This window comes from Rattus norvegicus, chromosome 12, assembly GCF_036323735.1.
Source record: "Rattus norvegicus strain BN/NHsdMcwi chromosome 12, GRCr8, whole genome shotgun sequence".
Classification (NCBI taxonomy): Eukaryota; Metazoa; Chordata; class Mammalia; order Rodentia; family Muridae; genus Rattus; species Rattus norvegicus.
This window is the reverse complement of record NC_086030.1, coordinates 46,965,717-46,976,971: the sequence shown is the minus strand read 5'-3', so window position 1 is coordinate 46,976,971 and position 11,255 is coordinate 46,965,717. Positions and strand designations below refer to the sequence as shown.

Here is an 11,255-nt window from a genome sequence, read left to right as displayed (position 1 = left end):
CAGGGAAGAGAAAATGCCAAACCTTAGACAGCGCTGTGTGTCTTTCAGCCAGCTGGAGCCTCCTGGCTTTTAAATTAACAGGAAGGAGCAGGCACTGGGAGAAATTCCATACACCATCAAACCAATTTTATTTCTATAGCAACGTTTCTCACGTCTGAACCTGAGAATAAGTCACCAGCTCTTGACAGTAAACATGGGCCCTATCAAATTATATTAGACTCCTCAGTGTCCCGCCATGTGGCCTTGCACCAAATCAATTAGTTTGAGGGCCAAAATCCTGTTGGGTTTCAAATAAAGTGTCAGGTCATAAGGAGGGGGAGGGACTCAATTCATGGGAACATTTTTACCTGTTCAAATAGATAAACTGAATTGCCCTATCTGTGGTCACCTGGATCCAAGAACCCCATCTCTGCAGATAGGAGACAAATGTTGACTGTCACAAAAGGGTCAAACAATCAGGAGGGGTGCCCATCTGCACCCCCAGCACTTGGAAGGTGAACCAAGGAACAGTAGTTTAAGATTACAGTTTGAGGCCACCACCAGACTTCCTAAGACACTGTCACACACAGAAAACAGGCTTGCAAGATGGCTTAATGAATAGACTTGCTGCAGAGTGAGTCCAGAATCTACACAGTAGAGAACCTCTGACTGCCACACACATGCACACAAACAGCCAAGTTTCACACTCCTGGTCCTCACAAAACACAATGTCTAACCGAGTTCAAGTGGATAGAGAAACTTGCAAAGCTAACCTGACGTTCTCTGTAACAAGCATCTTCTGCCACTCTGTGTAGCAGCCTTTTGGCTTCTTAAAAATCACAATGACAGCAAGGACTACACAAAGAAACTCTCAAAACAAGATCTAGAGTAAAAACACATTACCTGTGAAAATAGGAACCGGCAACCCTACAGGGACTCTTGCCAATCCCAAAGTAAGAGTGGGTTGGCTGGGGTTGGGGATTTAGCTCAGTGGTAGAGCGCTTGCCTAGCGCAAGGCCCTGGGTTCGCAAGGCCCTGGGTTCGGTCCCCAGCTCCGAAAAAAAAGAAAGAAAAAAAGTGGGTTGGCTGCTTCAGCCCCTACCTGGGGGAGTCTCCTATGCAGGCTTTCCTCCTTAAGCTACGGTAGCTCTAAATTGACAACAGGGAAACTTGGTGACTACAGGTTCCACAGCTTTACTTAGTGAACGTGAGTCACAGCTTCACCTAACTGATTTCTGAGCGCAGCCAGTGAAAGCAACAGCCTAGCAGGCTAACTCTTAAGGTACTCTAATCCAGGCTGGCCTAGAACCTACACTACTCCTTCCTTAGCCTCCCAAGCGCTAGGCTGACAGGGATGGGGCCTCAGACCTGTGGCTAATAACCCAAATAATCTGGAAAAACTGGTGTGGCCTGCCAAACATTCCATCCAGAGAACTAAACTGTCTGTCTAATCCTACAAAACATGGGAGTCCTCAGGCTCTTACCAACTGGTCAAACTACGTCAACCCTATCTTCCTTGAAACAAACTAGCAGAGACATATACATCTCCAACAGATTTATTTTAAAGGAATGACCTAAGGGAGAAAAAAATGGGGGTACAGAAGTATGGACTAGAAAATAAATACAAATGTAAGCTGTTTTACTAATTTTATAACCACAAACGTGTACAGAGAATGGTGCCCTGTACAAAACACAACAGATTCAAACGAGGTGTTCCCTTAGCAAGGCTGAAGATTCAGTCTCTGGTATTTGGAATTTAGGATGCAGTCCTTGTTTTTGGATGGATCACTGGGTGTTTGGCACAGTCCATGCTATTAACCAGATTTGAACAGGAGAATGGCCACCTGACCCAGGTAGAAGTAGATGAAGTGTTTGGTCTCGTGTGTCACGTAGCTACCGAAGTTCCGGCCCACGATGCAGTGCCAGGTGGGGTTGTACTTCTTGTCAAACTCCTGGGAGGAAGAAAACGGGATTTTAGTGGTACACCTCGAGGACTCAGTTTCTAGGACAGCCAGAGCCTGTGGGACCAGAAAGGCGATCCTGGCACCTGTAACTGTCTCCACACCAGAAGAGGCAAGCGCTCTCCCTACCGCAACCCCAGCAGATTCTTAAATAATGTTCCCCTGGCTTTAAATCACCTACCTAGAGCAATAATACAACATGCTTGTAGCCTGAGATGGAATGGGAGTGGGAGCTGAGGAGATCAAAGGTCATTTTCAAGGACAGTTCTGCTTCAGTGACTGCACTTCTTGACTATTTTGGGAGTTTTTCTTATTTGGGTTTTTTTTTTGGGGGGGGGGGGTTCTAAGTAGTCCTGACTACCTTGGATCTCGATATATAGACTGGTTTGGTCTCAAAAAATCAAAGAGATCTGCCTGCCTCTGCCTTCCTAGTACTAGGAGGGTTAAAGGACCTCATCATTTGCAGCTAACCTGAACTTCAGCAATTTGATGGCGGCAGATGACGTCAGCACTTATCAGGCTGTTCCTGATAACTATCCTACCACTGTATTTGCCATGCACCCCAAATCCAGGAAGACAGTAGCGCCCCACCCCCGCCCCAAGGACCAAGTCTCAATTACCATCTAAATCAAGCTGGGCTGAAAAATAAAAGCTAGCAACAGAACCTAACAGTTAAGTATCCTTTAAAATCGCTCTCCTCCACGTCTTAAAGATAAGCAAGTTAGAGACTATCTGCTACCTGGCTTTCCCACCCCAGTGGGCATTAGAACTCGATAAATGTGTTAATTTTTTCACTAGTTGGATGGAACCAGGGCCAGAGATGATGTAAAATCCTCAGGGCTCCTTGTTTCTCATCCGGCAGTCGGTATGAAAACCTCATTTGTTAAGCAGAATGTCTCTTACAATCCAAATGCACATTCTGCTGCGTTTGTCAAAAAAAAAAAAAGGTATTCATTTCTGTTCCACGTGAGTCTTTCATCCTCCAGTCCTCCGCTGGAACCCCTCCCACGGCTTCAGCTCCCAGTTTCCTTCCAGCAAACACAGCCTGAGAAGTTGGCAGTCTTGCCAGCTCTCTACAAACTGCCATTTACCAAGCCTCCTCCACCCAAGCCCCCAACCACCACTGCCACCCACTTTCTCTGAACTGTCGACTAACTCCCGGCTGGAAGGCTGGCAGAGATCTCCTCCTAGCCCGGCTGGAAACACCCACGCAGGCGCCCCCCCCGCCCCCCTCCGGAACACCCAGATGGATCCTCGGCGCAGGAATCCTACAGTAGGGGGAACTGCTCGCTGCTCCCTGATCTTGGAAACCGTTGCTAGGTGGCGCTTTCCCCCAAGGAGCTGGGGGTTTAAAAAAAAAAAAAAAAAAAAAAAAAAACTTCTGGCGTTGAGGGTCTGGTCTTCCCCAGAGGAACGCAAAAGCCATTTGCGTCCTTTCTAGAACTATCCATACCGAGCCGCCCTGAGGGCCGCCGGGAAACTCTGCCAGGCGCGCCCAGGGAACGCAGAATCGGGGAGAAGGAACTATGCCGTGCCGGGTCCTCACCTTCTTGATATGGGCCGCGATATCCTTCTCTATGTTGTACTTCTCCAACGCCTGAGTAGCGCACTCCACCGAGTCCTGTTGCATCTCTTCCGACATGTCTGCATTTTTGATCACCGCCTTCCGGTCGCACATGGTTACCTGAGGGACGAGGCGCGGGAGAGGGAAGGGTAGGGGTGCGGGCCGCGCTCGCTGCCCTCCCGGCCCGCCCCTGAGGACGACGCCCCCCCCACCCGCTTTTGAGGCACAGCTCCCGAGGCCCGCACCACAGGTCCGGGGGACGGGGAGGACTCGAGCCCGGTCTCACCGTGGAGCAGGGGCCAGCCGGCTGCTGCGAGCTCCTAGGGAAGGTGCTGGCGCCGCTCAAGCAGCAGTGGACAGCCGGTCGCTACCGAAGCCGTGGCGCATCTAAGCAGCCCCACGCCAGCCGCCGCCGCCTAATCCCTAGGCCCCGCCCTGTGCCCGCGGCCCCGCCCCCGGCACTCGTCGCTATTGGCTGATCACAGCCCCAGGCCTCTCCCTATTGGTCCGTGGATTCAATGGTTCCCTCAGGATCTTTCTCCCGCATTTTGTTGCAGACCACAATGCACCGCGCACGGCGTCGGTTGCCCAGGCGATGCGCGGCACGCGTGCAGGCCCACACACCCTGGAGGCGGAGCCCGGGTCGAGTGGCTGGCTCCCGGACCACCCAGCAGTCTAGAAGGCTGTGAGGGCGGGCGTCTTCCGCTAGGGCCCACTGAGGTTAGCCCTGGGTGTGTTCTGGAATCGCAGGTTCTAGAAGACCAGGAGCCGCCGCCCCAGGTGCCGCCCACTTCCACCCCCAACCCGGGGTTCGCACGATTTAAGGCCTTTGACAGGTGGCCTCGAGCCTAGAGAGGTTCACCAAAGCGAGGGCGAGCCACTGATTCAGTCGCACTCAGAATTGTAGGGCTTGCTTTAAATCTCTGCTGTCTCATTCCCGAAGTTTGTCAGTGCGTGCGTGCGTGTGTGTCTGAGGAGGCCCTGGGCTTGAGAGGCAAGTTCTACGTTCTACCACTGAACCCTGTTTTCTTTCTTTTTCGTTTTTCTGCGGTGTCCTCCCCACCCTACCCTAGCACGGTCTCCCTAGGTAACCCAGGTTGATCTGAGGTTCGCAGTTCTTTCTCGCCCCCCCCTCCCCCCGTGCGCCCTCACACCAGGTTAGTTTCCTAATTTTATGACGTGACACTATATGTTTATCTCATACCGTAGCCCCTATGTAGCTGGTACTGACCTAGAATACCATATAAATACCGATAGTCTAAGGATTGAAGGAGAGATTCAGAAAGGGATCATCTCCAGGAAGGAGAGCCCGGAATGTGGGTGAATGTCCAGTGTGTACAGGTGAGGCTTCTTGCTTGGATACGCTCTCCATTTTGGCAAAGGTTCCAGGTTAAGGATTTATTCATAGAGAGGAAGAAGTATCTTGATGGACAAGAAAGTGATCCTCAGGGGTTGGGGATTTAGCTCAGTGGTAGAGCGCTTACCTAGGAAGCGCAAGGCCCTGGGTTCGGGGTGTGGGCCCTGGGTGTGGGGGGGGGGAGGAAACCACTTGATAGGTGTGTGGGAGCATTTAAATGGATGAACGCTTGCGGATTCTCAGCACGGTGTGACTTAACATTGCTGAATGAATCTTGATGATTAGTGCTGACCCATCAAACCTTAAAATGTCTGTAGTATATTTTTGAAACCCCTTAAATAATTTCCAGGTTGTATAACTCCCAAGTTTTCGGCTCACATCTCTGCATTTTTCTCATCACCCACATTCTAACCTAGAACCGTCGTTTTGTTGAGAAGGGTCTATTATGTAGCTGGAGCCTCAAATCACGGAGAGCAGCCTGTCTCTGCCTCCAGAGTGCAGGGATGGAAGGCGTTCACCACCACAACTGGCTGACACGGGAAACCCTTTTATACTAAACTGCCCAGAGGCATCCCACTCCAAAGAGAAAACAGTGAGAGTAATGAGGACTTCCTCACTTAAAATATGTTAGTCAGTCAAAGGCGCTTTCTGGCTTCCCCTCTGTCTTAACTAAAAGGCCAGGCCACGGAGCCATTCTAGCTCCATTTTCAACGGCAGGATTGTGGAGACTGGTCGATGTTTTACCAGCTTTGGCCTCCCACTCAGGCAATGTAGACATGAGCTCCTCTGCTGATAGATTCAGGCTCGATTGGTCATGTTTACATTAAAGGGCTGTGTGTCTAAAGCACACAGAGTAGGAGTGTAGCTCAGTGGCAGCTACTGCTCAGTCAATAGAGCATCTGCTCGGTATAAGCGAGGCCAGAGCCCGTCTGTTTGATCCCCAGCAGGCTAAGGGAGGGAGTCAGAGCACTTGGGAGATGCGAACTGAAGGATCAGCAATTCAAGACCAGCTTTGGATAGATGGCTCCAAGGCTAGCCTGAGCTACATGAGATCCTGTGTAAACTCCCTCCTCCCCAGTAAGGTAAATAAAAAGAGACAGCAGCAGTGTGTGGGTGCTGGCCTCTGCTCGCCGGGGCACCCCTCACAACAGCTGTGTTTGAGACTCTCCTCGTTTTCTTCCTTTTTAAAAATGTTTATGGGCGTTTGGTTGTATGTCTGTGTGCCACACCCACATCCGTGCCTGGTGCTCAGAGAGGCCAGGAGAGGGCATTGGATCCCCTGGGTCTAGGATTTCAAAGAGTTGTAAACTACCATGTGGGTGATGGGAATTGAACCTGGGTCCTCAGAAGAACACAATGGCTGAGCTATCTTTCCAGTCCCAGGGGGACCCTCTCTATTTACTCAGAGCTGCACAGCTGAGGATTACCCTGAATTCCTGATCTTCCTGCTCCCACACATCAAGTACTGGAATTTTAGGCATGGGCCACCAAACCCAGTTTTAAGGGGTACAGGAATTGAGCCAGGGCCTTGTGAATACTAGGCAAAGATTCTACCAACTGAGCCATTTAATTATCTAATTAGCCCTATCTAATTAGGTATCAGCTGAAGTGGCTCCTTCCCCTGAGTTCCCGTTTGCCTCTCACCACCATGTAGATTTCCTCTGTGAAGTTCGCCTTGTGCTTTTCCCAGAGGGATTGTCCTTCCTGGTGAGTGTCTGCGTGTGTGTCCTGCCTTTCCTGTTCCCTATTCCAGCTTCAGCATCCAATTCACTGTCTAGGGCTAGGGATGTAGCTCAGTGGTAGAGCCATTGGCTAGGAAGAGAAAGGCCCTAGGTTCCCCCTATCCCAGGAAAAAGAATGGACTCAGGAAATCTGACTGAAAGTATAAGACTTCCAGGTCTTAGGACACCCCCGCCCCTTCTTAGAAGATGAGATTTAAACAGGGCAAGGAAGATGGTTCCAGGGTAAAGGTGCTTGCAGTACAAGCTGGAGAACCAGAAGGTGATCTCCAGGAAGTCCATACAGACTGAAGGAGAGAACCAGCCCCACACAGTTGTCCTGACTTCACAAGAGAGACAAGGCTCATGAGCACTGCCCCCACGCCAAAAATAAATGATTTTAGAAAACAGAAGGGGGAAGGTAAGACATATGCTGCCTTTCCTGTACTTTTGAGACAAAGGTGTAACTGTGGAGCTTCGTATGTAGACCATGCTGGCCTTGGACTTACAGAGATCCTGCTGAAAGATGGGGCCATCACACCCCACGTTTCTTTTTCCTTAGGGAAGCTCCTCTGTAGTTAAGGTAGGGCTGGCCCTCTGCCTCCAGAATGCTGGATTATAGGCCAAGGCTATCAAGCGTGACTTAGAAACAGCTATTTTCCTGTGTGTGCTTGCGTGTGCCTATGGCCAAAGGAAGAATGCATTCTCTGCCTTTCTCCTTTGAGACAGGGTCTGTCCCAGAACCTGGAACTCACAGTTTCAAGCCTCTGCGTCCTTTTTGTCTCTTTTGTATTCATTTTAAGGGTCACAGGCATGTAGGCTCACATGTATGTAGGGTCACAAGCATGTAGGGCCACACTTAGCTTGACATGTGGTTGTGGTGATTCACATTCCAGTCCCCATATCTGTGCAGCAAGCTCCCTTAACCAATGAACCATACTCCCCACCCAGCTGCTCCTCTGAGACTGGGTCTCAATCCAGGCCAGCCTTAACTAATGTAGGGAAGATCATCTTGAATTTCTGATCTTCTTGCCTCTGCCCCCCAGTGCTGGAATTACAAGCATACCACTATGTTCACTTTGCCCAATGCTCACACACACACACACACACACACACACACACACACACACTACTTGGGTGGGGACGTCCTTTATTAGGTAGACTGCTGGCCTCACACTTCCTAATGTAGCTAGGATGGATGGAGCTGCTGCTTCTCCTGTGTCCACCCTCCAGGTGTTACGAGTACATGCCTATGCCACCATGTTGGCTCTGGTACCATTTGGATTGGCACTTAGAGGGGCTCCATTTACTGTGGAGAGTAGGGGGATTCCATGAGAGAAAAGGAGAGAGGGGGCTCAGATGTCTTCTGTTCAGGGATAATTAGAGCCCCCTGTCAGACAGACAGACAGACAGACCAAGCATCGGTCATTTCTGGATCCTCTGGAACTGCTGCTGGTGTCACAGTAAAGCCCCCAAGAGCCCACCACACAGAAGCACACAGACTTCCTAACTACCATGACATTTTCCATCTCTATGCCTCTTCTATCATCACTGATTCTTTCAGTTTTTACTTTTACATGTATGTGTGTTTATTTGTGAGCCACGTGTGTGTGTGTGTGTGTGTGTGTGTGTGTGTGTGTGTGTGTGTGTGTGAACCAAACCCACATCCTCTGCAGAGGCAGTAGGTGCTCCGGTTGCCAGGCAACCTCCCCAGGCTTATTTGTGATTCTTAACCTTCTGTCATCTGATTGGACAGAGGAAGGCATAGGGCCTTAGTAAAGGACAGCTCAGTGTCTGTGAAGGTGTTTCCAGAGAAGATGAACCCAGGTGGAATGTAAGAGGGGCGACCTTCATGTAGGTGGGCTTCTTGCCTATCATGTGAATGGGCTGGGGTTAAACCCAGTTAACAGGAAAAGGAAAAGGAAACAAGGAGGCAGAGAGAGAGAGAGTAAGGCAGAGGGCACAGGCATCTGTGCTCCCTGCTGCCAAGGCACTGTGGTGTGGAGAGCTCGGCTCTGCCAACCTTTCCTGGCCAGGAACGGATCTGAACTCATGAGTGAAGAACCTTTCCAGCCAAGCGTGGTGGTGCACAGCTGTAACCCCAGCACTGGGGAGGCCAAGGCAGCAGGAGTCCCTAACACGTGTCCAGCCAGAGCAGTGTGACCCGGCCTTGGCTCAGCGGGTGAATGATATCTGCCACCGAGCCTGGACTTCGGTTTGATCACTGGACCCTAAATGGTAGAAGCTGACTCCCAGTTCTTCACTGACATCCCTACGTGATCTCCCCATAAAACTAATGCCCTTTAGTTTTTTCTCTTTAAAAAGCATCTCGCTATGTAGCCTTGGATAGTAATTTTCTTTTAAGTAACTGTATTTCCCCCTTTTTTTTTTTTTATCTTCTTCTTTCTTTCTTTTTCTGAGTCAGGGACTTAGGTAGTTCAGGCTGGACACAAATGTGTATGTAGCCAAGGATGACCAAGAAGTTTTTGCCAGGATTACATAACTGTCACTGTGCTCGTTCGTGGTGCTCGAACTTGAACTCGGGGCTTCATGCACGTCGGACTCCGTTGTTCTACCAATGGAGCCACATCCCCAACCCCAGATTACTTTAGTCACGTCTATCTAGTAATTCCAGTTTTGTCTGCGCGTGATTGTCATAGCCTCCATGGAGGTCAGGGACAGCCTTCAGGGGTCCCCCCACTTTATGGTATAGGCCCAGGGGTGGAGGCACCTTTACCCACTGAGCCGTCTCAGTAAGAACGGTCAAGTCAGAGTACTGGCAGCTGATCGCTTCTCGGCCGTTTGGCTAAGATCAAGTGTAGTACTGGCAGCTGAAAGAATATTCTGCTTTAGCCCAGTGTGATGGCACACACGGTTTGTCCTAGCGCCCAGGAGGCAGAGGCAGGTGGATCTCTGTTGAGTTCAAGGTCAGCTTGGTCTACAGAGTGAGTTCCAGGAGATGTAGGGCTATGGAGAGACCATGTGTAGTGAGTTTTATTTAACAACCCAGTTATGTTCTGTGACTATGGTTCCATTTTAATCCCAGGTGTGGGATACGGGGCTGCTTCAGACTCCACAGCTGCTGACTGTGATTTGCCTCGTGCTCCAGGAGGGGTGAGATTTTGCCAGCTGCAGACAGTTTAATTCTGGGGACTCTGGAGAGGGCCTGAGAAGGCGGCTGCTGCTGCTGCTGCTGCTGCTGCTGCTGCTGCTGCTGCTGCTGCTGCTGCTGCTGCTGCTGCTGCTGCTGCTGCTGCTGCTGCTGCTGCTGCTGCTGCTGCTGCTGCTGCTGCTGCTGCTGCTGCTGCTGCTGCTGCTGCTGCTGCTGCTGCTGCTGCTGCTGCTGCTGGTTGTGTTGCTATGATTTCTCAAGTGGCTGTAAGCAAAGAGAGGAGAAGAAATTGGAGATATCCTGGTGTAGCTTGGACTTGCCCCTAATCGACTACACCTCCTTCCCCCTAACCTTTCTCTCCTACCTAGTGTTGTGGGGTTGGAAGGGATCAGGGTAGGATTAAGACTGAAAAGGAGGGGCTGGGGATTTAGCTCAGTGGTAGAGCGCTTACCTAGGAAGCGCAAGGCCCGGGGTTCGGTCCCCAGCTCCGAAAAAAAAGAACCAAAAAAAAAAAAAAAGACTGAAAAGGAGGGGCTGGGGATTTAGCTCAGTGGTAGAGTGCTTACCTAGGAAGCGCAAGGCCCTGGGTTCGGTCCCCAGCTCCGAAAAAAAGAACCAAAAAAAAAAAAAATATGCTGGAGCTGGAGAGATGGCTCAGCGGTTAAGAGCACTGACTGTTCTTCCAGAGGTCTGAGTTCAATTCCCAGCAACCATATGGTGGCTCACAACCATCTGCACTGAGATCCGATGCCCTCTTCTGGTGTGTCTGACAGTGTACTCACATATATTAAATAAATAAATAAATAAATAAATAAATAAATAAATAAATAACCCAACAACCCTGTCTCAAGGAAGAAAGGGAAGGAAGGAAGGAATTCTAGAAGGGTCTCATTAGACAGTTCAGCTCTTGAGCTAAAAATTCTCTTCCCTACCCCCCAAGTGCCGGGATTACAAGTGTGTAAAATCCTCACCTGACATCTGGGTTTTGTTTTTTTGTTTTTTTTTTTTGTTTTTTTTTTTTAGACGTAGCCATTATGCTGCCAATGGGTTTCAAGCTCCAGGGCTAAAGCCACTCCCATGTTGCAGATCCCTAAGTCGTAGGACAGCACTCTGCTAGGTCTATTCATTGTTTACACTTCTCAGTATCACGCTCAATTTTCAGTGTATTTTACTTGAGACAGCCTCGTAGCCTAGGCTAGTCTTCAACTTGCAACTCTCCTGCCAGTACCCTGAAAATGCTAGGCTTGCAGATGCATGGTATTCAACGAGAGGAAGATTCTTAGATGAAGTGCACAGAAGGGTTTCAAAGGTTTTGCAAGTGTCTTGAAATCGGGAATGAAAATGTGTATGGCACTCATACATTTCTCCATGGAGACGAGCCATGGATCCTACACAATTCACAACAGGCTCAACCCAAGGATGAAAACTACCTGCTTGGGGCACCTGACTGTTCAGATGAGTGTGCGTCATTCGGCCGAGTGCTGGGAAAGAGGCCCATCACATAGTGCAGTAACTCACCGACTTCTTTTTTTTTTTTTTTTTTTTTTTTTTTGGCTCTTTTTTT

General features: G+C 49.8%; 1 protein-coding gene across 2 annotated transcripts in view; it reads right to left on the bottom strand.

Annotated features, from left to right (window-relative positions):
* Positions 1–104: 104 nt before the first annotated feature.
* Dynll1 (dynein light chain LC8-type 1) overlaps positions 105–11,255 on the bottom strand; it is a 31,577-nt gene continuing 20,426 nt past the window's right edge. The window contains exons 1-3 of one of the 2 annotated variants that reach the window (NM_053319.4): positions 3,791–3,895; positions 3,487–3,624; positions 105–1,931 (exon numbers count right to left, since the gene is read on the bottom strand). In NM_053319.4, coding sequence (NP_445771.1) covers positions 1,794–1,931; positions 3,487–3,618 — 270 coding nt within the window. In that variant the 5' untranslated portion in view covers positions 3,619–3,624; positions 3,791–3,895 and the 3' untranslated portion in view covers positions 105–1,793. Of the gene's footprint in view, positions 1,932–3,486; positions 3,625–3,790; positions 9,956–11,255 lie in introns of those variants that run through there. The other variant, XM_063271606.1, reaches the window with a different exon arrangement.